Below are 27771 nucleotides of genomic sequence, written 5' to 3'. Positions count from 1 at the left end.
ATAGATAGATATAGATAGAGGGGTATAGATAGAGGGGTATAGATAGAGAGGTATAGATAGAGGGGTATAGATAGAGGGGTATAGATAGAGAGATATAGATATATAGAGAGATATAGATAGAGAGATATAGATAGATAAAGATAGAGGGGTATAGATAGAGAGATATAGATAGAGGGGTATAGATAGAGAGGTCTAGATAGAGGGGTATAGATAGAGAGATATAGATAGAGGGGTATAGATAGAGAGATATAGCTAGAGGGGTATAGCTAGAGGGGTATAGCTAGAGGGGTATAGCTAGAGGGGTATAGCTAGAGGGGTATAGCTAGAGGGGTATAGCTAGAGGGGTATAGCTAGAGGGGTATAGATAGAGAGATATAGATAGAGGGGTATAGATAGAGGGGTATAGATAGAGAGATATAGATAGAGGGGTATAGATAGAGAGATATAGATATATAGATATATAGATAGAGAGATATAGATAAAGATAGAGGGGTATAGATAGAGAGATATAGATAGAGGGGTATAGATAGAGAGATATAGATAGAGAGATATAGATAGAGAGATATAGATAGAGAGATATAGATAGAGAGATAGAGGGGTATAGATAGAGAGATATAGATAGAGAGATATAGATATATAGATAGAGAGATATAGATAGAGGGGTATCGATAGAGAGATATAGATATAGATAGAGAGATATACATAGAGGGGTATAGATAGAGGGGTATAGATAGAGAGATATAGATATATAGATAGAGAGATATAGATAGAGGGGTATAAATAGAGAGATATAGATATATAGATAGAGAGATATAGAGAGATAGAGGGGTATAGATAGAGGGGTATAGATAGAGGGGTATAGATAGAGAGATATAGATAGAGAGATATAGATAGAGAGATATAGATAGAGATATAGATAGAGGGGTATAGATAGAGAGATATAGATATAGATATATCGATAGAGAGATATAGATATAGATATATAGAGAGATATAGATAGAGGGGTATAGATAGAGGGGTATAGATAGAGGGGTATAGATAGAGGGGTATAGATAGAGAGATATAGATAGAGAGATATAGATATATAGATAGAGAGATATAGATAGAGAGATATAGATATAGATATATAGATAGAGAGATAGAGGGGTATAGATAGAGAGATATAGATAGAGAGATATAGATAGAGAGATATAGATAGAGAAATATAGAGGGGTATAGATAGAGGGGTATAGATAGAGAGATATAGATAGAGGTGTATAGATAGAGGGGTATAGATAGAGAGGTATAGATAGAGAGGTATAGATAGAGGGGTATAGATAGAGAGATATAGATATATAGAGAGATATAGATAGAGAGATATAGATAGATAAAGATAGAGGGGTATAGATAGAGAGATATAGATAGAGGGGTATAGATAGAGAGGTATAGATAGAGGGGTATAGATAGAGAGATATAGATAGATAGAGGGGTATAGATAGAGGGGTATAGATAGAGGGGTATAGATAGAGGGGTATAGATATATAGATAGAGAGATATAGATAGAGAGATATAGATATAGATATATAGATAGAGGGGTATAGATAGAGAGATATAGATAGAGGGGTATAGATAGAGAGATATAGATAGAGAGATATAGATAGAGAGATATAGATAGAGAGATATAGATAGAGAGATATAGATATATAGATAGAGAGGTATAGATAGAGAGATATAGAGATATAGATAGAGAGGTATAGATAGAGAGATATAGAGATATAGATAGAGAGGTATAGATAGAGAGATATAGATAGAGAGATATAGATAGAGAGATATAGATATATAGAGAGATATAGATAGAGGGGTATAGATAGAGAGATATAGAGATATAGATAGAGGGGTATAGATAGAGAGATATAGATAGAGGGGTATAGATAGAGAGATATAGATAGAGAGATATAGATAGAGAGATATAGATAGAGAGATATAGATAGAGAGATATAGATATATAGATAGAGAGGTATAGATAGAGAGATATAGAGATATAGATAGAGAGGTATAGATAGAGAGATATAGAGATATAGATAGAGAGGTATAGATAGAGAGATATAGATAGAGAGATATAGATAGAGAGATATAGATATATAGAGAGATATAGATAGAGGGGTATAGATAGAGAGATATAGATAGAGGGGTATAGATAGAGAGATATAGATATATAGAGAGATATAGATAGAGGGGTATAGATAGAGAGATATAGATAGAGGGGTATAGATAGAGAGATATAGATAGAGAGATATAGATAGAGAGATAGAGAGATATAGATATATAGATAGAGAGATATAGATAGAGGGGTATAGATATATAGATAGAGAGATATAGATAGAGGGGTATAGATATATAGATAGAGAGATATAGATAGAGAGATATAGATATAGATATATAGAGAGATATAGATAGAGGGGTATAGATAGAGAGATATAGATAGAGGGGTATAGATAGAGGGGTATAGATAGAGGGGTATAGATAGAGGGGTATAGATAGAGGGGTATAGATAGAGAGATATAGATAGAGAGATATAGATAGAATGTGTGTGAATCCAGAGAGAGCATTAGACAGATAGAAGTGTTGGGGTTCCCCTCCATCCAGCAGAACTTTTCCTATCCCCCCCCCCCCCCAGCACTCACCTGGAAGACAGCCCAGCACAGTGAGTCTGGCTCCATCCTTCTCCCCGTACATTGAGACGGCCGGCTCTCTCACTCTCCCTATGGCTCCAAGGCAGCATTCTCTAATCTCTGTGTGACTGTGTAGTCACACAGCAGTAGAGGAGTCCGCTCCTCATGCTTCCACTGCTCGGGCGCACTGGGAAATAAAAAGCGGAAGTGACATCATAACTTGAATGTCACTCAAAGTCCCGGCCATCTAATGCATATAATATGCGGAAGCTACTCGGCACGATGGATCGCGCCACAAGGCGGGTTAAAAGCCTGCAAATGAAGCGCCGCGTCTGCAATCTCGTGATTGCATAGACGTAGCGCTTCCCATAGTGCACTGCGCCCGGCGCCCGAACGCAGTGCACTTATGGACCTTTTTTTTCGATTTTTTTTCATTTTTTAAAGGGCCAGTTTAAAAAAAATTTTTTTTTTTTTTTTTCATTTTTTTTTTTTTGTGACTGTGCAGAGGGGGGGGGGGGGGGGGGGGGGCGGCGCCCAGGCGCCCCCTATGGACGGGCCGCCACTGCTCATCTGACAGAACATCTGCAATCAGAAGGCGGCAGCGGACATCTTACTACACCCAGCTATATCTTGAATTTCAGAGTAATTGTAGCAATAAAATGAGCATATATAAATAAAAATAGTATATTGACATCTGTGTTGCTGTTTTGATGTTAAATTTTAGTAACAAGCTGGACGGCAACAGTAGGAAGGTGGCGGAGGCCATGTTGGTACACCCCGCACTGGTCATCGCTAAACCTTTAGGCTTTCAAAATTAAACATCCAAACAGCATTACAGATGTCAATATAGTATATTTATTTATATATGCTCACTTTATTGCTAAGCTTACTCTGTAATTCAAGATGTAGCTGGTTGTAGTAAGATGTCCGCTGCCGCCTTCTGACTGCAGGTGTTCTGTCAGATGAGCAACCCTGATAGCAGTGGAACGCATGCGCAGCTGATGAAATGTCACTACACCTGCAGTGCACACATCAAAGGAAAGCATCTAAAATTGAAGGATCACACAACTTCCCCCCTGACTGCACACAAACTCCGCCCACACACCATCAACATTACCACCTGCTGTAGTGCTAAAATCTCTGAAGGTCAGCATGTTTTCATTGGCTCTCCCCACTGTTTTGTACAGAGGACTTACTCACGTGGTCACATAGATATACAGTATCTCACAAAAGTGAGTACATCCCTCACATTTTTGTAAATATTTTTATTAAAGCCCCTTTCACACTTGTACGACTTGTCCTACGACTTGGGACTGCAAAGTCGCATGCCAAGTCGTCCCCCATGATTTCCAATGACAACCATTCATATTAGTATGACTTCAAGTCGTGCCGACTTCAAAGTAGTCCCTGCAGTGGTGGAACTACCAGAGTCGCAGCAGTCGCAGTTGCAACTGGGCCCTGGACCTTCACTGCTGTGGGGGGGGCCTGGCCGTTCTCCACCATCAGGGGCCCGCCCGGCCGTGCTTGGCTACTGCTAGGAACCCGGCCCCATGCTCCAGGGGGGCCTTGCGTGGAGCCCTGTCAGTACCCTCCAGCATACCAGATTTTTTTTCCTGTTGCAGGCTCCGATTCCCCTAGAGCGATCTTGCTTCTATGTCTGACCATAACATGTGCGGGGGGGGGGGAGCTTTCCACCTGCTGTGCGGGGAGCTTTTTACTAGGCACAGACCGCGCACCACCCCCCTCCCCTGAGTGCCGCAATGGAACATTCCAGAGTGCGATCCTCATTACTGCAGGAGCAAGCCCTGCATGCAGCGGTGCGGAGACCAGTCGGGCACACAGGGCCCCTCTGGGAGTCCTTGACATGGCTGCTGTCACTGTACAGGGCTGCAACGCTCTGGATGGAGGTATGCAACTCAAAGTGTTTTGCATTCTCTGTGTGAACCTGGGACGGAGGAGGGAGGTGGTGAGAGACCCATCACAGGGATGTTCTACATGCAATTATTATGCAGTGTGGGTTAAAGAGCCAATCAGACAGAGACATCTGCAGAGTGTGAACACAGGGGGTCTATACCTGGCTGGCACCTTCCTACCTGGGCTGAGATGTCTGTATATGGGGAGATGTGGGTACAAGACTGTGTGTGATGTGTACTGCATGCAGTCTGCATGTCATGTGAGCACAGTGTAAAGTTCATATAGGATGTGTATGGTGGGTATAGTAAAGTCTGCATAGCTGTGCTCAGTATAGTCACACCATGCATTGTGTAATCTATAGTGTGAGCATGGCATAACCCTGGTATGGTGGTGCCTGTGAACACAAGATAGTCTGTAGCTTGCACATCTGCCTGCAGCATGCTCTACATCATATATGTCAAACACAATGCCCGCAGGCAAAATCCAGCCCACTAGGCATTGTCATGTGGCCCTCCCACCCAGTTTTGCAGCCAGAATGTGGCAGAACTCCATTCTGCCACCTCCAGCGGTCACCTTCTGCTCCCGCTCACTGCTGTCACTTGTAAACACAGAAGACTTCTGTGTTTACATGGGACAGCTTTGCTCTCAGCGGCTTCCAGATGTAACAGATCACTACACAGATCACCTATACAGGATGGGCCTGTGGCTGCCTACATAGGGAGTTACTAGATCCAAGCAAGTTGGGGAGTGGGTGTTGCACACTGTACACAGCGCACCCCTAAACCTTTTACACTGTACGTAGTGCACCCCTGAACTCTGCACTCTGTACATAGGGCTTCCCTGTAACTGCGCTCTATACATAACGCACTTCTGAACTCTGTATGTAGTTAGTGTACCCCTGAACTCTGCGACTGGGCCCTGGTGTTCCGCCACTATGGGGGTCCCCAGCTTGGAGTCAGGGGGGGCCAGTTATGGTTTTTTGCACCAGGGCCCTGAAGGTTCTAGTTACGCCTCTGAGTCCCTGCACTAGTTTGGTCCGATTTTAAATCCTACTTCAGCCCATTGAATATCACTGAAGTCGGATCAAAGTCGGATCGCCGTCTTAACTGATCTGACTTTGGCATGCGACTTGTGCTCTGATGATCTTGAAGGGGAACTCCACGCCAAATTAAAAAAAAAAAAACAGCATGGGTTCCCCCTCCAAGAGTATACCAGGCCCTTCGTTCTGGTATGGATTTTTTTTTTAAATTTTTTATTTAAAGATACAACACAGATATAAACATAAAGACAACTTTGCTTTTATGGATTTTAAGGGGAACCCCCACGCCGAAAAAACAGCGTGGGGGTCCCCTTCAAAGTCCATACCAGACCCCTATTTGAGCACACAGCCCAGCAGCTCAGGAAAGGGGGTGGGGACGAGCGAGCGCCCCCCCCCCCCGAACCATACCAGGCCGCATGCCCTCAACACCCCAAAGCACCTTGTCCAAATGTTGATGAGGACAAGGTCCCCTTCCCGACAACCCAGGCCGTTGGTTGTCGGGGTCTGCGGGTGGGGAGCTTATTGGAATCTGGAAGCCCCCTTTAACAAAGGGGCCCCCAAATTCCAGCCCCCCACCCTATGTGAATTAGTATCAGGTACATTGTAGCCCTACCCATTCACCTAAAAAAAAAAAAAAAAGTGTCAAAAATAAAACGCAGTACACAGGTTTTTAAAGTAATTTATTAAGGCAGCTCCGGTGTCTCTTCCGACTTCTCCCCTCTCCGGCTCTTCTGCCTCCTCAGCTGATGTCTTTTGCCTCTGCCGGTTCTTCTCCCCTCCTAGGGTCTTCTCCGCTCTCCACTGATGTCTTCTAGACCTCTCCGGTTCTTCTCGCTCTGTCCGCTGTCTTCTGCCTTTGCCGGCCCCCCCTGCCCCAAAGCACCCACCCGCCCCATGTTAAGGGCATGCGGCCTGGTACAGTTCAGGAGCTCGCTTGTCCCCACCCCCTTTCCTGACCTGCTGGGCTATGTGCTCAGATAAGGGTTTGGTATGGATTTAGGGGGGGAGGCACGCAGTTTTTTCATGCATTGATGGGCGCTGGTAAGGCTGCATTTAAAGGGCGCTGGTGAAGCTGCATTGATGGGCGCTGGTACGCTGCATTAAGGGGCGCTGGTAGGCTGCATTGATGGGTGCTGGTGAGGCTGCATTGATGGGCGCTGGTGAGGCTTCATTTGATGGGCGCTGGTGAGGCTGCATTAATGGGCGCTGGTAGGCTGCATTGATGGGCACTGGTGAGGCTGCATTAAGGGGAGCTGGTAGGCTGCATTGATGGGCGCTGATGAGGCTGCATTAATGGGTGCTGGTAGGCTGCATTGATGGGAGCTGGTGAGGCTGCATTCGATGGGCTCTGGTGAGGCTGCATTCGATGGGCACTGGTGGGCTGCATTTGATGGGCGCTTCATTAAAAGGTGGGGCAAAGGGGGTGGATTTAGGGGTGGAGCCAAGAGGGCGGCAAAATTGGGTTTCGCCTAGGTTGTCAAAAATCCTTGCACCAGCCGTGCCTAAGTGAAAATGTCAAATTGGGTCCAAAGTGTCAATATTTTGTGTGGCCACCATTATTTTCCAGCACTGCCTTAACCCCAGGGGCGTAGCATGAAGGGGTGCAGGAGTCGCCATAGCAACCCCGCGTTCAGCTCCAGGGGGCCCGCAGCTCCCTGCTACAAGCAGTCATCTTACGTGCTGAATTTTACAATGATAAAATCCTGGAAACAGAATCCAGGTCCGATCCGCCTTGTGTCTCCCAGGGTCCCAGCTGAGCTCTGGAATCCAGTCCGGGCTTCTAGTTTGCTTTTTCCCCAGACCACACCCCTCCCCCGCTCCTATTGGCTGGATGAGAGAAGTCTGAGTTTCCCAGAAGATCATGGATTAGCAAGCCCAGGACAGGGACGTGTGATGCTTGCCTCTGCCAGCCTGGAAGTGTGCTCACTGCTGACAATGGCAGGAGGACAGTGAGCTGCCTCTCTCTGCCACACAGACACAGAGCGAGGACAGGAGGAGAGAGCCGGTGTGGTAAAAAATACCTCGACTTATGCAGAACCTCGACCGCATCACTTCCGGTGCAGCTACATCACAAAACAGCTGATCTCGGGGTTCAGCTGCATTTGACGGGCACAAATGGCTGCATATGACAGGCACACATGGCTGCATGTGATGGGCACAAATGGTTGCATATGAGGGGCACAAATGGCTGCAAATGACGGGCACAAATGGCTGCGTATGACGGGCACAAATGGCTGCGTATGACGGGCACAAATGGCTGCGTATGACGGGCACAAATGGCTGCGTATGACGGGCACAAGTGGCTGCATATGATGGGGCACAGTGGCTGCATATGGCGGGCACAAGTGGCTGCATATGATAGGCACAAGTGGCTGCATATGACGGGCAAGGTGAGGCTGCAATCGATTGGAGGGGTTTCAGTATTTTTCCGTTTGTTTGTGCCCCCCAAAAAAATTTTTCAGCACCACCCGCCACTGTCACAGACACTGCTGTATAATTTTCCTTGACCTCCCATGTATGTATTTTGCAGGGCTGTGCACTGACAGATTTGTGTAAGCGGAGGCTCCATGTGTCAGGCTGCGGTTTTCGTTCCTCAACAGATTGCACAGCCCTTCACATTATGTACATCATGCAGTGTGGATGCTCATATTGATGAGGAATGTCTTCTGTGCAAAGGCTTGGCCCCCCCGAAGGTACAGCTCTATATTTTTCCCCTTCTGCAGAGCAGGTTAGGGGCGGGGCTGGAGGCGGTGCTGCCGATGATGTAATTAAGCAACTCGCACCGCCTCCGCCCGCTCGAGTCTATAATTTTCCTCGACTGAAATCAGCATCTGTGCATGCGCGGTATAGCTGCAGTGAAGCCATGCATGTGCAGTGGAGCCCCGCGATCAGCTGTTTTGTGACGTAGCTGCACCAGAAGTGACACAGTCGAGGATTTTTTTACCACACCGGGACAGGACTTCAGTAAGAGATATGCTGCTGTGTGAGGAGGAGTATTCTCTCATGTGGGGACAACAAACACACACTGCCCTCCACAGCACCTGTCCTGCCAACACTCACAGAGACACAGACAGAAAAGTTATGAAAAACACCTCCTGGGGGGGATGCAATTACTTAAAGCACCCACTGATTTACAAAGGACAAGAAAGAGAGCAGGACACACAGACAGACCCCCCTCCCCCAGACTGACAGACCTCATCCTCAACTACTGACCCCTACATGCAATGTATAGACCCCCAACTACCAACCCCTGCCCCCCCACACACTGCCTGTGAGAAATGATAGGTGAAAAATAACTAGTGAGCTTCAAATAGTGGCTGCTGGTACCTGGCCATTGAAGAGTTAACTAATCCTCCCACTCAGCTCCCTCCTAGCAGCTGCAGGGTTAAATCTGCATCTGTCTATGACAGATCCACTGCTCTACTGGCACCGTCCTCTGCTCTACTGACACTGTCCACTGCTCTACTGACATCATCCACTGCTCTACTATCACCGTCCACTGCTCTACTATCACCGTCCACTGCCCTACTGACCCCGTCCACTGCTCTACTGACACCGTCCTCTGCCCTACTGACACCGTCCCCTGCCCTACTGACACCGTCCACTGCCCTACTGACACCGTCCACTGCTCTACTGACACCGTCCACTGCTCTACTGACACCGTCCACTGCCCTACTGACACCGTCCCCTGCCCTACTGACACCGTCCCCTGCCCTACTGACACCGTCCACTGCTCTACTATCACCGTTCACTGCTCTACCATCACCGTTCACTGCTCTACTATCACCGTCCACTGCCCTACTGACACCGTCCCCTGCCCTACTGACACCGTCCCCTGCCCTACTGACACCGTCCACTGCCCTACTGACACCGTCCACTGCCCTACTGACACCGTCCACTGCTCTACTGACACCGTCCACTGCTCTACTGACACCGTCCCCTTCCCTACTGACACCGTCCCCTGCCCTACTGACACCGTCCCCTGCCCTACTGACACCGTTCACTGCTCTACTGACACCGTCCACTGCTCTACTGACACCGTCCACTGCTCTACTGACACCGTCCACTGCCTTACTGACACCGTCCACTGCCCTTCTGACACCGTCCACTGCCCTACTGACACCGTCCACTGCCCTACTGACACCGTCCACTGCCCTACTGACACCGTCCACTGCCCTACTGACACCGTCCACTGCCCTACTGACACCGTCCACTGCCCTACTATCACCGTCCACTGCTCTACTGACACCGTCCACTGCCCTACTGACACCGTCCACTGCCCTACTGACACCGTCCACTGCCCTACTGACACCGTCCACTGCTCTACTGACACCGTCCACTGCCCTACTGACACAGTTCACACACCATCCACTGCTCTACTGACTGACACTCTCCACTTTTAAGGTAGGCTAAGTTCATATTTTTACAAGTTTTCCTTACTATTTAGTTAGGCCCTGCTTTTTAGTTTCTTTTAAAAAAAAGGTGCTGAACCCCGGTGATCTTTGATCGCTTTCATGTTGTTCAGGTAGATCTCCACCTCTCAAAGGTTGCCTACCCCTGCTTTATATTGTGTTGCTGGGGAAAAGCGATTGTCGGGTCACTCTGTGTAGGTAATTCAGTAAACTCAGAGGGCCCTGGAAAAGCATGCAGTGGAAATGGTGGGTGGTAGTGGGAGGGCCCCAAGTCAACTTTTGCATTGGTGCCCACAAGCTTCAAGCTACGCCTCTGCTCAACCCTCTTGGGCATGGAGTTCACCAGAGCTTCACAGGTTTCCACTGGAGTCCTCTTCCACTCCTCCATGATGACATCACAGAGCTGGTGGATGTTAGAGACCTTGTGCTCCTCCACCTTATATTAGAGGATGCCCAACAGATGCTCAATAGGTTTAGGTCTGGAGACATGCTTGGCCAGTCCATCACCTTTACCCTCAGCTTCTTTAGCAAGGCAGTGGTCGTCTTTGAGGTGTGTTTGGGGTCGTTATCATGTTGGAATACTGTCCTGCGGCCCAGTCCCTGAAGGGAGAGGATCATGCTCTGCTTCAGTATGTCACAGTACATGTTGGCATTCATGGTTCCCTCAATGAACTGTAGCTCCCCAATGCCAGCAGAACTCATGCAGCCCCAGACCATGACACTCCCACCACCATGCTTGACTTTAGGCAAGACACACTTGTCTTTGTACTCCTCACCTGGTTGCCGCCACACATGTTTGACACCATCTGAACCAAACAAGTTTATCTTAGTCTCATCAGACCACAGGACATGGTTCCAGTAATTCCATGTCCTTAGTCTGCTTGTCTTCAGCAAATTGTTTGTGGGCTTTCTTGTGCATCATCTTTAGAAGAGGCTTCCTTCTGGGACGATAGCCATGCAGACCAATTTGATGCAGTGTGCGGCGTATGGTCTGAGCACTGACAGGCTGACCCCCCCACCCCTTCAACCTCTGCAGCAATGCTGGCAGCTCTCATACGTCTATTTCCCAAAGACAACCTCTGGATATGACGCTGAGCACGTGCACTCAACTTCTTTGGTCGACCATGGCAAGGCCTGTTCTGAGTGGAACCTATATCCTAGGCCATCTTTATGTAGAGCAGCAATTCTTTTTTTCAGATCCTCAGAGAGTTCTTTGCCATGAGGTGCCATGTTGAACTTCCAGTGACAAGTATGAGAGAGTGAGAGCGATAACACCAAATTTAACACACCTGCTCCCCATTCACACCTGAGACCTTGTAACAATAACGAGTCACATGACACTGGGGAGGGAAAATGGCTAATTGGGCCCAATTTGGACATTTTCACTTAGGGGTGTACTCACTTTTGTTGCCAGCGGTTTAGACATTAATGGCTGTGTGTTGAGTTATTTTGAGGGGACAGCAAATTTACACTGTTATACAAGCTGTACACTCACTACTTTACATTGTAGCAAAGTGTCATTTCTTCAGTGTTGTCACATGAAAAGATAGAAGAAAATATTTACAAAAATGTGAGGGGTGTACTCACTTTTGTGAGATACTGTACACGTTGACACTGCAGAGCGAGTGTGCCCGCCCATGACCCTATTTGGAGGCAGTGGGGCGGTGTTCTAATGAATACTGCCTCCCGTCGGAAAATGCCTCAGACAAACCGCACATGTGCAGTGACGATGTCACTCCAGCTGATCGAGAGACAAGATGGAGTGATGTTCCGTACGGCGCAGATCGTCGGATGTACTATCTGACGAAAGGCATTGTAAACCGCGGGAGGCATTATTCAGTAGAAAACGGGCATGGTGGAGGGAGGGGAGTCTGGGTGGCCTTATAAGATCCTTATCTAAGGAGCAGTCATTAGAGAGGGGCACGGGAGTCCTAGAAGGACAACTCCCAGCATGTTCTGTCACTGTTGAGGTGAATGGAGCCTTAGTCACAAAAGTGTGCTGCCACAGTGTACAGCAGGGATATGCAATTAGCGGACCTCCAGCTGTTGCAAAACTACAAGTCCCATCATGCCTCTGTCTCTGGTTGTCATGCTTGTGGCTGTCAGAGTCTTGCTATGCCTCATGGGACTTGTAGTTCTGCAACAGCTGGAGGTCCGCTAATTGCATATCCCTGGTGTACAGAGACTGACCCCCCTACCCCCCATTAATAAAGACCAATGACAGTCCACAGACATGGCAAGGAAGTGACATTAGATGAGTACAGAGAACACACCCGCCATATACAGGAAGGACAGAAGTGACCCCCACACTCCTCTATTCTAGGGACCTGAGGAGTGTCACTGTAACCGGAAATAGACCGTCTCACACCCCCCAGCAGGTCGCCATATTTGGCTACCTAGTTCGCCTAGTGGTAGCCCTGGTTGTAGTCCCTCTAGGGGGCAGTGACAGGGCATGCTGGCAGTAGTAGTCCCTCTAGGGGGCAGTTACAGGACATGCTGGCAGTTCTAGTCACTCTAGGGGGCAGTGACAGGACATGCTGGCAGTTGTAGTCCCTCTAGGGGGTAGTGCCCCTGTCTAATCGCTCCTCTTTAGCTACAGATCTAAGGACCGCCCAGAGTCACCTCCCTCCACCAATGACAGAGCGCACGTGTTCTGACAAAATACAAAACTCTGCAGAATCTCGGATCACACCACTTCCGGTTACTCGATAGTAGAAGTGTGGAACTGACACGCCTCCGCTCCCACACTTTCGTTTTATGCAGCCAGTGAACGAGGACGCGGCTTGTCATGTAACCAATCATTCCGAAGTAGGCGGAGTTAAGGTTAAGGTCAAATCAGCAACGACGGGGGTTAGATGGGAGGCGGTAACTCCGCTCCCTTTTGTTTTGCCTGACAAATTCTGTCAGAATTCGGGATGTGGCGGTTGTTGTTCGGTCTATTGGGGGCAGTGTCTGCCGTTGTGGGTAAGAGGGGACCGGGGGGGTGAGACGGTCTATTTCCGGTCACAGTGACATTTATACACCCGCTGTGAAGGGAAGGTCCCTAGAATAGAGGAGTGTGGGGGTCACTTCTGTCCTTCCTGTATATGGCGGGTGTGTTCTCTGTACTCATCTGATGTCACTTTCTTGCCATGTCTGTGGACTATGGTTGGTCTTTATTAACCACTTCAGCCCCGGAAGATTTTACCCCCTTCCTGACCAGAGCATTTTTTGCGATTTGGCACTGCGTCGCTTTAACTGACAATTGCGCGGTCATGCGATGATGTACCCAAACATAATTGACGTCCTTTTTTTCCCACAAAAAGCTTTCTTTTGGTGGTATTTGATCCCCTCTGCGATAATTTTTTTTTTTTTTGCGCTAAAAAAAAAGAAAAGTGAAATTTTTAAAAAATGCAATATTTTTTGCTATAATATCCCCAAAAAATATATAAAAAACAAAATCAAACACATTTTTTTCCTCTGTTTAGACCAATATGTATTCTTCTACATATTTTTGGTAAAAAAATCGCAATAAGCGTATATTGATTGGTTTGTGCAAAAGTTATAGCGTCTACAAAATAGGGGATAGATTTATGGCATTTTTATTATTATTATTTTTTTTTATTAGTAATGGCGGCGATCTGTGTATTATTTTTTTTTTTGGACTGCGACATTATGGCGGACACTTTTGACACATTTTTGGAACCAGTGACATTTATACAGCGATCAGAGCTATAAAAATGCACTGGTTACTGTATAAATGTCACTGGCAGGGAAGGTGTTAACACTAGGGGGGGATCAAGGGGTAACCGTGTTCCCTAGGTGTGTGGACTGACTTGGGGAGGAGACCGATCATTGTTCCTATATATTAGGAACAACAGATCTGTCTCCTCTCCCCTGACAGAAGCGGGATTTGTGTGTTTTATGCGCACAAATCCCCGTTCTCACTCTGTCAGAAGGGATCGCGGGTGCCCGGCGGAAATCGCGGTGCGCCCCTATACTCCTTAAAGCACCCGCCGTATAGCTACAGCAATTCACACAGGAGTGCCATTCTGCCGCCGTCAATAAACGTCGGCAAACCATTAACCAGTTTCCGCCTGGCCATCAATCTGCTAGAGGGTGGTTTCAGTGTTCTGAAGGCCGTCATATGTCACTCCTCAGTCCCTGGTTCGAACACACCGCATCACCAATAACAGTAACGCGCCTATGACATAGGCTCTTTACCATGTGACCAGCTGTGTCCAATCACAGCTGATCACTGTGTAGCTAGGAAGTGTCCGTTATCGCCATTCCTCTACTCACGCTGAGTGTGTGAGGAGAGGAGAGCCAATAAGCGGCTTTCCTCACAGCAATCAGTGATGCCAGTCAGTGCCCACCCACCAGTTCTGTTCTGGATCTTTTATAGATGGGCAACTCCTATCCTCATTACCTATTTGTGGTTCCAAATTAAAGCAGAAGTCCAGCCTGAGCTAATTTGGCTGGGCTTCTCCTATAGGTCACAGGAGTGCAATTCGTTTTGCACTCCTGTGACCCTTTTTCAGCAGAGAGTTGACTGAAGTCCGCTCTCTGCTGATATCACAGGAATCAGTCCAGGCACTGTGTCATCCCGACAACGGGAGTCTGGATCTGCCAGGTGCCTGGACTGACCCCCGTCTCAGCGAGCCTGAGATGGCCACTCCCCGCCCCTCCACAGCTTAGCGCTCCAATGAGCGTGGAGGAGCTGAGCAGGAGAGCTGCTGATTGACAGTCAGCAGCTCTCCGCTCGGGGAACCGAGCCATCGGCAATGTTCGATCACTCGGTTCTCAGTGTAGAGGCGCCTGAAACAGATGCAGCATCCACCTAGGTAAGTATGATGGGGGGGCCCCCAAACTTATACTTCTCTTTTAATAATAACTACTGCAGTAGGTAACAGACACAAAAGATACACTCCACATCTTTCCACGATAACTGTTCTGTTTTATTATGGCGCAATTGAAGGTTTTTTTTCACATGATTACGTAGGTATCACATTAATATTACAATTGTACTTTTATGGTAACAAGGGGCGTAACATAGGCAGGGTAATTCTAATCACGACTCAAAAGAATGTAAACATATAATGAAAACATTAGTGCCGTGTGCACAGTGAGGGCTGTGTGCAATACATACAAAATAGAATACAATTAAATACAGAACTTACAAATTTCCTTTACAGTTCCCATCAGTGATGCATATTGGTGCCTCCTCATCAGTGAAGGAGAAAAAATACTTATTTACAAAATTTTATAACAGAAACTATGAACTTTTTAAAGAAAAAAAATTCAAAACTTTTGGTCTGTGTTTATTTAGAAAACCAAAAAAAAAGCCCAGTATTGATTAAATGCTATTGAAAAGAAAGCTCTATTTGTGTGAAAAACAAAAAATTATAAAAAGTAAATTTGGGTACAGTGTACCATCACCGCGCAAATTGTCATTCAGCACTGAAAATTGGCCTCGGCAAGAAGAGGGTGAAAGTGTCCGGTATTGAAGTGGTTAAAGCGGAGCTCCACCCAAAAGGGGAAGCTCCACTTGTTTGCACCCTCCACTGCCACATTTGGCACTTTTTGGGGGCAAGGGGGGAGCGGGTTCCTTGTTTTGACAGGTACCTGCTCCCACTTCCTGGGTAAAATCGGTGATCTAAGAGGTTTCCGGCCCCTCCTCCTTTCCCCCAGCTGCCTTCTGGGAGATACAGAGGTCCCAGAAGACGGCGGGACCATTCAGAAAGCGCTACTCGCACATGCGCAGTAGGAAATGGGCTCTGAAGCCACAAGGCTTCACTGCTGGTTTCCCTTATTACAGATGCCGGCGCCTGCACCTAAAGCCAGTTGAAGATTCGGCTTGGGTGAGGACATCACTGGACCCCTGGACAGGTAAGTGTCCTTATATTAAAAGTCAGCAGCTACGGTATTTGTAGCTGCTGACTTAAATTTTTTTCTGAAGGAGCCTGGAGCTCTGCTTTAACAAACTGTGTATAGCTGATTGCTAAGGAGCGGTCCGGGAAGCCGGCCACCGCGTCCTTAACAATCAATGACTCATCAGCTGACTGCGGGGATCCCCACTGACAGCTGAATGTGAAAACAAGATTTTCCCCCCTCACCTTCCAGGACAGCTACTTGAGAGATGATCGGCTCCGCTCTCTACAGGAAACACAAATCAGACTATTCTAGGCCAAACCGGTGAAGAAGAAATGTGGGAACTGTAGAGCCAAGCTCTCTGATAGTTATATAAAGCTATTTTATAAGGATTGTATCCCACCCAGAGCTAGTTCAGAGTCTTCCTCCTTTAGGGAGTTAATGACTTCTATAAAGGAGGTAGTGGATTCTTTTCAGTCACTGAATGACAGGGTTACTAGTTTAGGCCCTCCTTCTTCTAGACCCATAGCTCAAGATCCTTCAACCTCTGCCAAGTCCCTTCCCTTATTAGTATCTGAGACTATTAGTTCACGCAATTCCTCTGATCTGGAGGAGGGTAAGAATTCAGTCTCTTCATCTGATGAAAAGTCTGCATCAGAGGAAGATACAGGAAGTATCTCTTTCCAGTTGAGGATATTGATGAACTATTAAAAGCAATTTATACCTCAGAGCAGATTGAGATGCCACAGCATGCTCAATCTGTACAGGATAAAATGTATAGGGGCCTTCAGGGACGGAAATCTAGAACCTTTCCAGTATATCAGTCTCTTAGAGACATGATTCTATCTGAATGGAAAGAACCTGAAAAGGTTGTTCCAATCAAGAGGACACAAAGAAGATTTCCTTTTCAGCCTGACTTTGAGGAGGTTTTCTTTAAGTGTCCTAGATTAGATGCCCCTATGTCGCAGGTGTCCAATAGATAAGATCTTTCTTTTGGGGATTCTGGGGTCCTTAAGGATCATATGGATAGGAAGGCTGTCTCATTGCTGCATAAGGCCTGGGATGCTTCAGCTTTTTCTTTAGGCCCAGCGGTAGCATCTACCTGTGTGGCTAGAAATCTAGACGTATGGGTTCAGCGTCTAGATGATCTTCTGGCATCTGACACCCCCAAGGAAGAGATTAGAGAATCCCTCCCACTCATTGCCAAGTCAGTAGCCTTCTTAGCTGATGCAGCAGCCGATTCAGTGAAATCCGCAGCTAGGGCTTCTGCTCTCATTAATTCAGCTAGGCGAGCTATCTGGTTTAAATCTTGAGAAGGTGACCTTATCTCCAAAAATAAGGTCTGTGGCATTCCTTTCAAAGGCAAACTGTTGTTTGGTTCTTCCTTAGAAGAAGTCTTATCTCATGCCTCTGAGAAAGGTAGACGATTCCCTTCTTCCCAAAGGAATAAGCCCCAGAATAAGAGGCCTTTTCGTGGCTTCCAAAACAAGGCTAATTTTAAAGCCAACAGGCTAAAAAGAAATGGTTCTTTAACAAAGACAAACTCAAAGGGGGAACTCCCTTTGCTCCTTCAGCCCCTTCCAAGAATACCCAGTGACGCCAGGTTAGGGGTAGGGGGAAGATTGTGCCACTTCGTCAAGGAATGGGCAGAGATTTCCACCAATTCCTTCATCCTTCATACTCTGGTAAAGGGTTACAGATTGGAGGTTTTTTCTTACCCACCTGCCGAGAGACGGCAAGCCATGTTAAATTTGATCTCTGTGTGGGAAACAGAGGGAGTTATTTCTCCTGTCCCAGAAGATCAGAAGTTCCGGGGATTTTATTCTCACGTCTTTCTGGTCAAGAAAGCTTCCGGCGGCTTTCGTATGGTCATAATTTTAAGCGTCCTGAACCAATACATAGTTTACAGATGTTTCCGTATGGAGAACATTTATTCAGTAAGAAATCTGTTGTTACCAGAGGTCTTCTGGTGACCCTGGACCTTCAGGACGCTTATCTTCATGTACCAATCTGCCAGAGCCACCGAAGGTTCCTCAGGTTTGCAGTGCTCGTGGGGAAACAAGCCGTCTCATTGGCAGTTCAATGCCTTTCCTTTTGGTCTCTCGGCATCACCAAGGATTTGCACAAAAATCATGGCCAAAGTTATGGCCTTTTTTCAAATTCAAGGTGTATCAATCGTCCCATATCTAGATGATTTTTTTTTTTTTTTTTCAGGGCAAGGAGTCCCTTATTCAAGACCTACAGTTGGTTTTGCGGACCTTTCAAAAATTAGGGTGGAAGGTCAACCAACAAAAGTTTTGCCTAGTACCCTCACAGAGCATACTTTTTCTGGGTTATCTAATAGACTCTGTTGCCCTAAAGATTTTTCTTCGCGAAGAGAAAATTGTGAAAATTCTTCTCTCTGTGCAGACCTTCAACTGCTCCCTCAGACCTCCCTTCTTGCATTCCAGACCCCTTCAGGCTTTTCTTTTGCTCCAGTGGGATCGCAGGAAAAATTCTCTGGATCAGCTGGTAAAACTACCAGAAGGGAATTTTCCAGATCTCGCCTGGTGGGAGCAGCGAGAACATCTGCAGAGGGGGAAGGATTGGGCACAACATTGCCCGATCAAGATTACCACAGACGCCAGTCTGTGGGGTTGGGGTGCTCACTTACAGGGTTGGCAGGCTCAAGGAGCCTGGTTGCCAGAGGAAGCAGGTTGCTCCTCGAATTTCAGAGAACTTCTGGCTGTGAGGAAAGCACTTATTTCTCTGGGAGAGAGGGTCTATTCAAAGGACCTTTTAATATTTTCAGACAATGCCACAACAGTGGCGTACTTGAACAAGCAAGGCACTCGCTCGGAATCACTTCTGTCCTGGGCAGAGATCTAAGTCTCTTCAGTAAGGGCGGTTCACATCAAGGGGTCAGAAAATGTGCTGGCGGACTTTCTGAGCAGAGTGAGCATCAGTTCCAGCGGTTGGGAACTACATCAAGGCACGTTCCAGGAGGTGGTGCTAAGATGGGGTCTCCCCACAGTGGATCTTTTTGCCTCCAGTCTCAACAAGAAACTACCGGCGTTCTTCTCTATGGAGAGAGAAACGAGAGAAAAGAGTCCTTGGGGACAGATGCACTGTCCTTCCCTTGGGATATCAGCCTGGCCTATGCCTTCCCTCCTTTTCCCCTTTTGCCCCTAGTGGTTTGGAAAATTATTCAGGACAGAGCAGAAGTCGTTCTGATTGCCCCCTGGTGGCCCAGGAGGAGTTGGTTCTCCTCTCTGTGTATCCTCCCTGGCCCCTTCCAGTTCGAAAAGATCTACTCCATCAGGGACCGGTATTGCATCCAAACCCTCAGACCTTCCATTTGACGGCCTGGAGGCTGAGCGGCGCATTCTACAGTTAAATGGATGTTCAGAGAGGGTTATCCATACTGTCCTGGACAGCCGTAAATTGGTCACAAGAAGAATCTATGGGAAAGTTAGGAAAACTTTTATTTCCTGGCAAAGGAAATCTGGTTTAGATTCTTTTTCCACTCCCTGCATTTTAGTTTTTCTGCAGGAGGGAGTGAAAAAGGGGCTCTCTGTCAACATCCTTAGGGTTCAGGTTGCTGCCCTATCTTTATATTCAGAGAGAAGACTAGCGGTAGATCCCTTAGTCAGGAGGTTCCTTTTAGCCAGATCTAGGCATACTCCCAGGATCCTCAAACATGTTCCTCCCTGAGATCTGTCGTTGGTATTAAATGCACTAACAAGGGCTCCTTTTGAGCCTTTGCATGAGGCTTCCCTGAAAATGATTTCTTTGAAATTGTCCTTCCTTTTGGCTATTACGTCAGGGCGAAGGATTCCGGATCTAAAGTCTCTTTCCTGTAAAGATCCCTTCCTGAGGATTTTAGAGGACAGGGTGGTGATTAAACCCGATCCACTCTATTTACCCAAAGTTTCTTCCAACTTTCATAGGTCCCAGGAGGTAGTCCTCCCTAGTTTCTGCACCTCTCCCAAAAATGCGGAAGAGGAAAGGTTTGGTCTTTTAGACGTTAAGAGGTGTCTTCTACTTTATCTAGAAAAGACCAGTGGGTTTAGGAATTCCTCCCAACTGTTAGTTTTGTTCAGTGGCCCTAAGAAGGGGTCCAAAGCATCTAAAAGTTCTATTGCTAGGTGGATTTGGGGAGCTATCTGTGAGGCATATAAAGCGTCAGGTCGCACCCCTCCTTCTAGAATTAGGGCCCATTCAATAAGATCCATGGCCACATCATGGGCAGAAAGAGCAGGAGCTTCATGGGAAGATATCTCTAAAGCTGCCGTCTGGTCCTCCTCTCATGCATTTGTCAAGCATTATAGAGTTTAGATGCTTTCCAGCCAGGACCTTTCCTTTGGTAGGAAAGTGCTTCAGGCTGTCGTCCCTCCCTAACGGTATAATATCTTGCTTATCCTCTCAAGTAGCTGTCCTGGAAGGTGAGGGGGGAAAACCCCCGTTAGACTTACCGGTAAAGGTATTTCCAAGAACCTTCTAGGACAGGGTCTATATTCCCACCCTATTCTATTTTTTCACTGGTCAACCTTGTTTTCCTGATGGTGGTGTGTTTTTATTTTTTTCCTCTGCCGAGTGCACCTTCGGTGGAGGTTACTTGATATTCTAAACAACTGAGGGTCAGAGGAAAGGGAGGGGCCTTTTAAATTTGTGTTTCCTGTAGAGGGCGGAGCCGATCATCTCTCAAGTAGCTGTCCTGGAAGGTTCCTGGAAATACCGTTACGTCTAACGGGGGTTTTCCAGGCAATTTAAAAAAAAAATGACATGGGGGGAGGCCCATGTTGATGGCATGTGGCCTGGTATGGTTGGGGGAGGGGGCGCACTCGCTCATCCCCTCCCTTTCCTGACTTGCCGGGCTTCATGCTCGGATAAGGGCCTGGTACCGATTTGGTGGGGGTAGCCCGATGACAGCTAATGACTCATCAGTTGTTAAGGATGCAGCAGCCAGCTTCCCGGATCACTCCTCAGCAACCAGCTATACGCAGTGTGTTATGTAAACAATGCATCAAAAATACAACACTTGGGTGCTGGGCCAGTGCGTTTGGAATGCTGTGTGGGGAAACTGTCTCGGAGTGCAGGTTTCTCACACCACGTTCTAGTGTGAACGGGCCCTAAAAATGTGCTGCTGAGCGTCCTGTAAGGCTAGGTTCCCACTTGTGCTGGTGGTTGCAGGTGCAGGATACACACCCGTTCCTGCAGCCAAAATGCACTTTTTACAGATGCGCGTGGCTGCCATTGCACCTCACTGCATCTAGACATTCAGTACAGGTGTGGGAAATTGTATGGTGCAAAAGCACCATGCAAATTTCCCTACAGGTGTGATTTTAAAAAGGTGCGGCAACCTTTTTCCTGCATTTCCCAGAGGTACAGCAGCCCAATCAAGTGAATGGGCTGTTGTACCCACAGAAACGTGTGCCACACAGATAGCCCTTAGGCTTGGTTCACACCTTTTGAGACTCTGCAAGCCATGTATGCATGGGCACAGCAGTCCATTCCTCTGAATGGGCTGCTGTGCCTACGTTTTATGCAGGAAGAAGGTTTGTGCACTTTTTTTTTTTTTTCTTTTAAATGCAGCAGCAGGAAAATTGCATGACGCACTGCGTTTTTAGATGTGTTGGGGTGCCATTAACCACTTGAGCACCAGAAGATTTTACCCCTTCAAGACAAGGGCATTTTTCGGGATACGGTACTGCGTTATTTTAACTGACAATTGCGCAGTCTTGCGACTCTGTACTCAAATAAGATTGATGTCCCCCGCCCCCCCACAAATAGAGCTTTCTTTTGGTGGCATTTGATCACCTCTGCGGTTTTTATTTTTTGCCCTATGAACAAAAAAAAGAACGACAATTTTGAAAAAAATTACTTTTTTTACTTTCTGCTATAAAACATATCCAATAAAAAAATGTAAAAAATCTAATTTCTTCATCAATTTAGGCCAATATGTATTCTACTATATATTTTTGGTAAAAAAAAAAATCCCAATAAGTGTATATTGATTGGTTTGCGCAAAAGTTATCGCGTCTACAAGCTATGGGATGTTTTTTTATGGCATTTTTCTTTATTTTTCTTTTAACTAGTAATGACGAGCAGCGATTTTTCGCAGGACTGCGATATTGTGGTGGATAAAACGGACACCTAACTGACACTTTTGGGAACCAGTGACATTTGTGATCAGAGCTAAAAAAAAATATGCGCTCTCACTGTACTAATGACACTGGCAGGGAAGGGTCTAACATGGATGAAGAGCTAGAAAAATTGTGAAAAACCTTACGCCAAAATAAAATAACTAAAAAGCTGTTTCCCAAAAAAGTAGACAAACTACTGCGCAATATGAATTTGTGATGATAGGGGGCGCTTATGTGAAAACATACCCAATATAATAAAGTGCACTTTACAACCATATAACATGGAACAATGTAAACCAAATTCAACAATAATAAAAATCTTAAGCGTCCATGAATCTTCAGTGAAAAGTCTTAATAAATTAGCAACGAAAAGTCCTTCACCACTCGAGTAAAATCCAAATGACACCCAGAGTGCTCTAATGAAGAACCAGCTCACCAGATAGCCATGACCTCTTTATCTTAAAAGAAGGTCTGGAAGCGTTATATGGAGAAATTCTGCAGTAGGTAGACTGGGGAAAACATTCAATCTTCTACGCTATAGTCTCCTCTCCACCACGATCCCCGGGATGGAAGACAAAGGGAGAACCAATAGCGTACTACTGTTTTTATTAAAACGATGAGTAATACAAAAGATCCTGCTTACATTTGTGCCTTGTCCCGGCACTGAGGATGGCCTGCGAGAATGCTGCTAGGTAGCCGCACACCGCCCCGCTCGCGCTAGAAGGTCGGGGTGCATTTAACTCCCCTTGAGAGACAACCTGGAAGCTCGGACCCGGAAGTGACATGACCGGAAGAAGCTTTTGATGTACGTTTCATAGTTGCTACCATGACACAGTTTCAGCAGACAGTAGGCTGATGGCTGATGTCACAGAGCCGGTCCAGGTCCAGTAAAGATCGCAAACATATAGTCGGGATCTGCCCACATGCCTGGACCGGCATCTAGATCAGCCTCTCAGAGAGCCCACAGCCCACCGCTCCAGTGTGTGTGTGGGGGGGTCTGGGGCAGAGCACAGCAGAAAGCGATGACTGACAGTCACCAGATCTCTGCTCAGGAAACACTGAGAACCGAGTGGTCAGCGGTGTTTGATCGCTCGGTTTTCAGTCTTAGAGCAGGCCGGGGGCCCATGCTGCATCCACTTAGCCAAGTATGATTTTTAAATTAAAAAAAATGCCTCTACTTCTTTTAACTAGTTTGTGTGAAAGTTAGAGTCAACAAACTATGGTGTGTATGTATATGTGTGTGTGTGTGTGTGTATATATATGTATGTATGTATGTGTGTGTGTGTATATATATGTATATATATATATGTATATATATATATATATATATATATATATATATATATATATATATATATATATATATATATATATATAATGACGGAAAGTATTCAGACCCCCTTAAATTTTTCACTCTTTGTTATATCGCAGCCATTTGCTAAAATCATTTAAGTTCATTTTTTTCCTCATTAATGTACACACAGCACCCCATATTGACAGAAAAACACAGAATTATTGACATTGCAGATCTATTAAAAAAGAAAAACTGAAATATCACATGGTCCTAAGTATTCGGACCCTTTGCTGTGACACTCATATATTTAACTCAGGTGCTGTCCATTTCTTCTGATCATCCTTGAGATGGTTCTACACCTTTATTTGAGTCCAGCTGTGTTTGATTATACTGATTGGACTTGATTAGGGAAGCCACACACCTGTCTATATAAGACCTTACAGCTCACAGTGCATGTCAGCAAATGAGAATCATGAGGTCAAAGGAACTGCCTGAAGAGCTCAGAAACAGAATTGTGGCAAGGCACAGATCTGGCCAAGGTTACAAACACATTTCTGCTGCACTTAACGTTCCTAAGAGCACAGTGGCCTCCATAATCTATAAATGAAAGACGTTTGGGACGACCAGAACCCTTCCTAAAGCTGGCTGTCCGGCCAAACTGAGCTATCGGGGGAGAAGAGCCTTGGTGAGAGAGTTAAAGAAGAACCCAAAGATCACTGTGGCTGAGCTCCAGAGATGCAGTCTGGAGATGGAAGAAAGTTGTAGAAAGTCAACCATCCCTGCAGCCCTCCACCAGTTGGGGCTTTATGGCAGAGTGGCCCGACGGAAGCCCCTCCTCAGTGCAAGACACATGAAAGCCCGCATGTAGTTTGCTAAAAAAAACACCTGAAGGACTCCAATATGGTGAGAAATGAGATTCTCTGGTCTGATGAGACCAAGATAGAACTTTTTGGCCTTATTTCTAACCAGGCACTGCTCATCACCTGTCCAATACAGTCCCAACAGTGAAGCATGGTGGTGGCAGCATCATGCTGTGGGGGTGTTTTTCAGCTGCAGGGACAGGATGACTGGTTGCAATCGAGGGAAAGATGAATGCGGCCAAGTACAGGGATATCCTGGACGAAAACCTTCTCCAGAGTGCTCAGGACCTCAGACTGGGCCGAAGGTTTACCTTCCAACAAGACAATGACCCTAAGCACACAGCTAAAATAACGAAGGAGTGGCTTCACAACAACTACGTGACTGTTCTTGAATGGCCCAGCCAGAGCCCTGACTTAAACCCAATTGAGCATCTCTGGAGAGACGGATGACGGAGCGATCACATGTAAACAAACCGGCGTCATCTCATGACGCCGGTTCCTCTCCTCCCCTCCTGTGTACTGATCGGTACAGTGTGGAAGGAGAGGGGGATGGATGGATGGCTGCAGCGCTGTGGACTGGTTGTGTAGTGCCCACAGCGCTAACCAGTGACATCCAGCCATCCATCCATCCATGCTCAGCCATCCCTAACGCTCTGCAATGCCCCAGAATAATGTGCAATACTCTGCAATACCCCACAATACTCTGCAATATCCCACAACACTGTGCAATACTCTGCAATACCCCACAATACTCTGCAATACCCCACACCACTGTGCAATACTCTGCAATATCCCGCCATACCCAGTCATACTCAGCGATACCCTGCCATACTCAGCCATACTCGTCGATACCCCGCCATACTCTGCAATACCCCGCAATACTCTGAAATACCCCGCAATACTCTGAAATACCCCGCAATACTCTGCCATACCCAGCCATGTCCTGCCATACCCAGCCATACCCTGCCATACGCTGCCATACCCAGCCATTCTCTGCAATACCCCGCAATACTCTGCCATACCCAGCCATACTCTGCAATACTCGGTGATACCCAGCCATACTCTGCCACACCCTGCCATGCTCAGCCATACCCTGCCATGCTCAGCCATACCCTGCCATGCTCAGCCATACTCTGCCATGCTCAGCCATACTCTGCCATGCTCAGCCATACTCTGCCATGCTCAGCCATACTCGGCTGTACTCGGCCCCTGTATGTGGCCAGGCTGTGGAAGTCTCACACATGTGGTATCGCCGTACTCAGGAGGAGTAGGAGAATCTATTTTGGGGTGTCGTTTTTGGTGTGTACATGCTATGTGTTAGAAATATTGTATAAATGGCCAACTTTGTGTTAAAAAAAAAAAAAATGTGTTAACCACTTCCTGCCCGCCGGCTGTCATATGACGTTCTTGACTTTGTGTGGGGATTAAATTCAAGATACTAACTATAACTTACAAAGCCATCCACAACTTGGCCCCTAGCTACATCTCTAACCTAGTCACAAAATACCAACCTAATCGTTCTCTTCGCTCCTCCCAAGACCTCCTGCTCTCAAACTCCCTTGTCACCTCATCCCATGCTCGCCTTCAGGACTTCTCCAGAGCCTCCCCCATCCTCTGGAATGCTCTACCCCAATCCGTCCGATTTTCTCCTACTTTATCCACTTTCAGACGATCCCTGAAAACTCATCTCTTCAGAGAAGCCTATCTGGCCCCCACCTAACAACTGTACATTTATCTTCTCAATCAGCACATCACCCACAGGTGTCCTTTTATGAAAGTGCGGTAAAATACCGCTTTTCAGTTCTCAGGCATTCTCAGAGGAGATCGCTCTCCTCTGAGTGCCTGTTTATGAAAGTGTGTAGATCGCTTCTCATGTTGAGTTGAGGAGCGATCTACAAACGCCGGGAACTCCTGAGAATGGCTCCTCTCACTGTAATCTCGCGTGATATAGCGGGATTACAGTATGAGGAACCATAAAATACAAAAGTTTAACACAAATCAGCACACATTATTCCCCAACATATTAATAAAATAATAAAGTTAAATTCCCCCTACACAATATACATTAACCTAATTATAAAAAAAACATTGTTTTTATCAATATTTAAAGATCATACATGTCCCTATTTAAATGTGAATGGTGTATAGTAAATGAATGTAATGCACATATGTAATGCAGCTATACACCATTCATATAAATGCAAAATACATTTATAATCATTAAAAAAATAATTTTAATAAAGTATACAAGTATAAATATTTATTAATAAATTAAAATAAAATATATTTCATTATAGATAAACATAAAAATTGATAAACTGGTGCGATGCGAGAACACTGCGAATCCACTGCGGGTTCCCGCATCGCACCGACTCGCATGTCAGTTCACACTGCCATATGCGAATCGCTGGGGAGTGTCAATACATTGTTAAGGACACCCCCAGATCAGCTTGCATATCACACTGCGAACTGACAGTTCGGACATGAATCGGATCGCATATGTGTGAACACACATGCGATCCGATTCTGGTCCGAACAGAAAAAAGGGTCCTGTGCGTGTTTGCACCGAATGCGGTGCGATATCAGCCATACTATCTGTACAGCTGATATCGCACCGCACAGACATCGCATGTAATGTGAATGGCAGTGTGCTGCAAATAACATGCGATGCCTGTGCGATGTCCGGCATCGCACAAGTGTGAACTGGGCCTAAAAGTTAACAACACCCCCAAATCAGTTCGCATATCGCAGTGCGATCTGCAAACTCGGACAGTAATCGAATCGCATGGGTGTGAACACCCATGCAATCCGATTCTGCTGTGGACCAAAAAAAGGGTCCTGTAAGAGTTTGGTCCGAGGGCAATGCAAATTTAGCAATACTATCTGTATGGCTGAAATCGCATCGCACAGAGATCGGATGTAATTTTGCACTGCGGTGCGAATCACATCCGATCTCGGACACCGCAGCAGTGGGAACTGGCCCTAAATCATATTGCATTTGCACCAAAATGGTACAGGACCCTTTATTTGGTCCGCACTGGAATCGGATCGCATGGGTGTGAACACCCATGCGATCCGATTCCTGCACCATTACATAGTTCGCACTGCGATCTGTGAAATGATCTGGGGGTGTCATTAACTTTACATTGACACCCGCAGTGGTGCGCAGATGTCAATGTAGGTGCGATGTGAAAACCCGCACAGGAATCACGCTGGTTCACGCATCGCACAAGTGTGAACCCAGCCAGAGACGTGAACATCTAAAAAAAAATATATATATATATATAGCTATATATAGATACACATATATATATATATATATATATATATATATATATATATATATGTGTATCTATATATAGCTATATATATATATATATATATATATATATATATATATATAGATGTATATTTATATATATATTTATATATATATATATATATATATACATACATACATACATACATACATACATACATACATACATACATACATACATACATACATATATATATATATATATATATATATATATATATATATATATATATATATATATATATATATATATATATATATATATATATATACACTATAAATTCCTATCCTGCTGGTTTTGGGGTGT

The 27771-nt window shown here is 46.0% G+C and overlaps 1 protein-coding gene across 2 annotated transcripts in view; it reads left to right on the top strand.

The window, feature by feature from the left end:
• Window positions 1–12844: 12844 nt before the first annotated feature.
• Window positions 12845–27771, top strand: part of LOC141129345 (uncharacterized) — a 67140-nt gene continuing 52213 nt past the window's right edge. For both annotated transcript variants that reach the window (XM_073617319.1, XM_073617318.1), the window contains exon 1: window positions 12845–12980. In XM_073617319.1, the coding sequence (XP_073473420.1) occupies window positions 12932–12980 (49 nt within the window). In that variant the 5' untranslated portion in view covers window positions 12845–12931. The remainder of the gene's footprint in view (window positions 12981–27771) is intronic.

The sequence above is a fragment of the Aquarana catesbeiana genome, linkage group LG02 (genome assembly GCF_042186555.1).
Source record: "Aquarana catesbeiana isolate 2022-GZ linkage group LG02, ASM4218655v1, whole genome shotgun sequence".
In the NCBI taxonomy this organism is placed as follows: domain Eukaryota; kingdom Metazoa; phylum Chordata; class Amphibia; order Anura; family Ranidae; genus Aquarana; species Aquarana catesbeiana.
This window is presented reverse-complemented; position numbering and strand designations above follow the sequence as displayed.